The 2313-nt window shown below is 55.5% G+C and overlaps 1 protein-coding gene across 1 annotated transcript; it reads left to right on the top strand.

The window, feature by feature from the left end:
• The first annotated feature begins 250 nt into the window (after positions 1-250).
• LOC131215080 (cyclic nucleotide-binding domain-containing protein 2-like) lies at positions 251-1921 on the top strand. The gene is made up of 6 exons (XM_058209456.1): positions 251-274; positions 352-531; positions 619-877; positions 970-1074; positions 1155-1288; positions 1364-1921. Exons 1-6 carry the CDS (start codon positions 251-253, stop codon positions 1919-1921), a joined length of 1260 nt encoding a protein of 419 aa, XP_058065439.1.
• The last annotated feature ends 392 nt before the right edge of the window (positions 1922-2313 follow it).

Here is a 2313-nt window from a genome sequence, read left to right on the forward strand (position 1 = left end):
GTTAGCAACGGAATCAACTCAAAATTTAAGGCAACGTTCTACTAATCAAAAAGAAGAATTATTTAAAGAGATGTACAGATTTTAAGAAAAATGAAAAATTAATGATTGGAGGAGCCAAGAAATTCCAACATCAAAGAGGTACGTTCGCTAAACTTTCGAGCACCGCCCTGCTGAACTGCTCGAAAAGGAGTAGGCATCTGAGAAATGGAATCGTCCGTTCCGATCGCAGTACCCTGCGACGGTGCAAAATATGGCGACGAAGAGAAAGGCCGACGTAAGATCCGCGAGCTCTTTTCTCCAAAAATAATAAACAAAAAAGGTTAACTTTCATTGTGCTTACGTTCGTTGTAGGAAGAAAAGTTGAGACGCCGCCGTCTGGCCCGGTTCCGCTTCCGGCGGCTGGTGCACGTCGTCATCTTCAACCGCCACTGGATCGCGGAAATCGAGGACCAGGACATCGGCAACAATGTGCACCGCAACGTGGCCATCATCGAGCGCCGGCTGACCCGCAAGGGAACGCTAACGATCATTGTGCGTTTGCATTGTGCCGTGCCGTGCCGTGTGGGGAATGTTGTAACCGTGCGCCGTATTTTTTTTTTTCTTTCAACCTCCCCGCAGGATAAGCGAATACTGAACAGCAGGCCCGAGGAGCGTACCGAGGACCACCGTCGGACGCTTCGGACCGTACTTCGGAAGCTGGAATGTATGCGAGACTTTTCGAAGCACCAGCTCGACGAGCTGGCCGGTTGTGTTGCGTTCCAGTACCTGGAGCCGGGGCGCGTTATCCTGCGCGAAGGGCACGAACCCGTATCGGTTTACTTCGTGGCCGACGGAGAAGTGACGGTCAGCCGTAGGCAGTGGGATTGGGTGAGTCGCGGCGGGATTTCCGCATTCCGCAGGGCATTCGATTTCGGAAAGCCCAAGTTCGGCTTTTTTTTTACCTCCCTTGCCGGTTTCAGCACCAGGAAGCGTTCCTTGATGTGCCGTGCGGAACGCGCACTCGGGGCCAAATGTTTGGTGAAATTACGCTACTCCAGCAGGGCATCCGGCGTACGGCAACCTGCACCACGGCCAGTAAGTATCCCGGCTGACGTGAGGCTGATGCTCTCCAATCATCACCGTCCCCCGTTTGTCTCCTATCCCTATCCCCGCAGCGGCCTGTGAATTGCTGTGGATCGGTCGGCGGGAGTTTGAGCGCATCCTGAAGGGCACGCTGCTGGAGCGCTGGCGACAGCTGCAGCTGGCTCTCGAGCGATTTGATTACTTCCAATATTGGACCACCGATCAGGTATGCGCGTGAACCATCGCACATCGCACACATCGTCTTCGGTGTTTCATCCACGGTTCTCCGCCCGTCCGCCAGTTCTACGAATACTGCATCCTGAGCCGGATAGTGAGCTTCGAACCGCAGCAGAAAATTCCGGTCGACGTCGATCGGAGCAACGCATACTTCGTGCTGAGCGGTCAGTGTATGATACTGCAGTGCCTGACCGTGGCTCGGACGGTGGCCGGTTCCTACCGGTTGCTACCGCTGCAGGGCACTGTCGGCGTCGAGCATCGGTTCATCGACGTGGGCACACTGAGCTGCGGAGCGGTATTCGGGCTTGGCGAACCGCTCGAACACCGGATGGTCGTGGCCCGGACCGCGGTGCAGTGTTTGACGGTGCCCCGCAACTGGCTGCTGGCGAAGCGTCAGAACGTCGGCAACACCTGGGAGCGGCTCCGGATGCGGCTCGAAGCGGCCATCCCAAGCCGCCGGCAGCTGTTCGAGCAGTTTGTGCGTGGCCAACGGTGGCGACGCTACCGGAAGCAGCTGGTGGACGCGTTCGTCCGGAGAAACCCCCGGAACGACCCGGCCATCACCCGGCCGACCGACGTTCCCATCATCTGCCGGGTGGAACAGGGCGACATCGACGGCTGAAGGATTCGCTCTTTTTAGGGGAAATTGGTTTCGACACCGCCATTTTGCTTCTGAGGGTTTTTTCTTTTCCTCCCGTGGGACATAAATCGTGAGATTCGATCGTGACCACAGATGCCTCGGAGGGCGGCGTTTTCCGAACGAGCGTAGCATAATACGATCATTATTGGAAGTCCTAATCGATCCATATTCGGTCCCCTAGATCAACGAGCCAAACCGCAACCTGAAAGCGCTCTGCCGGGCTACCGTTCTACCACCTGAAATCGAACGAGCAGTGCCGAAGCAGTGGCCAACGCTAATGTCCTAGACCCGAGGAAGTCGCAGAAGCAGAAGTGGAAGAAAATCAATTGTGAAAACATTTTGATAGATAAAATTTTATGTCCACCATCCGGCAC

The sequence above is a fragment of the Anopheles bellator genome, chromosome 1 (assembly GCF_943735745.2).
Source record: "Anopheles bellator chromosome 1, idAnoBellAS_SP24_06.2, whole genome shotgun sequence".
Lineage (NCBI taxonomy): Eukaryota > Metazoa > Arthropoda > Insecta > Diptera > Culicidae > Anopheles > Anopheles bellator.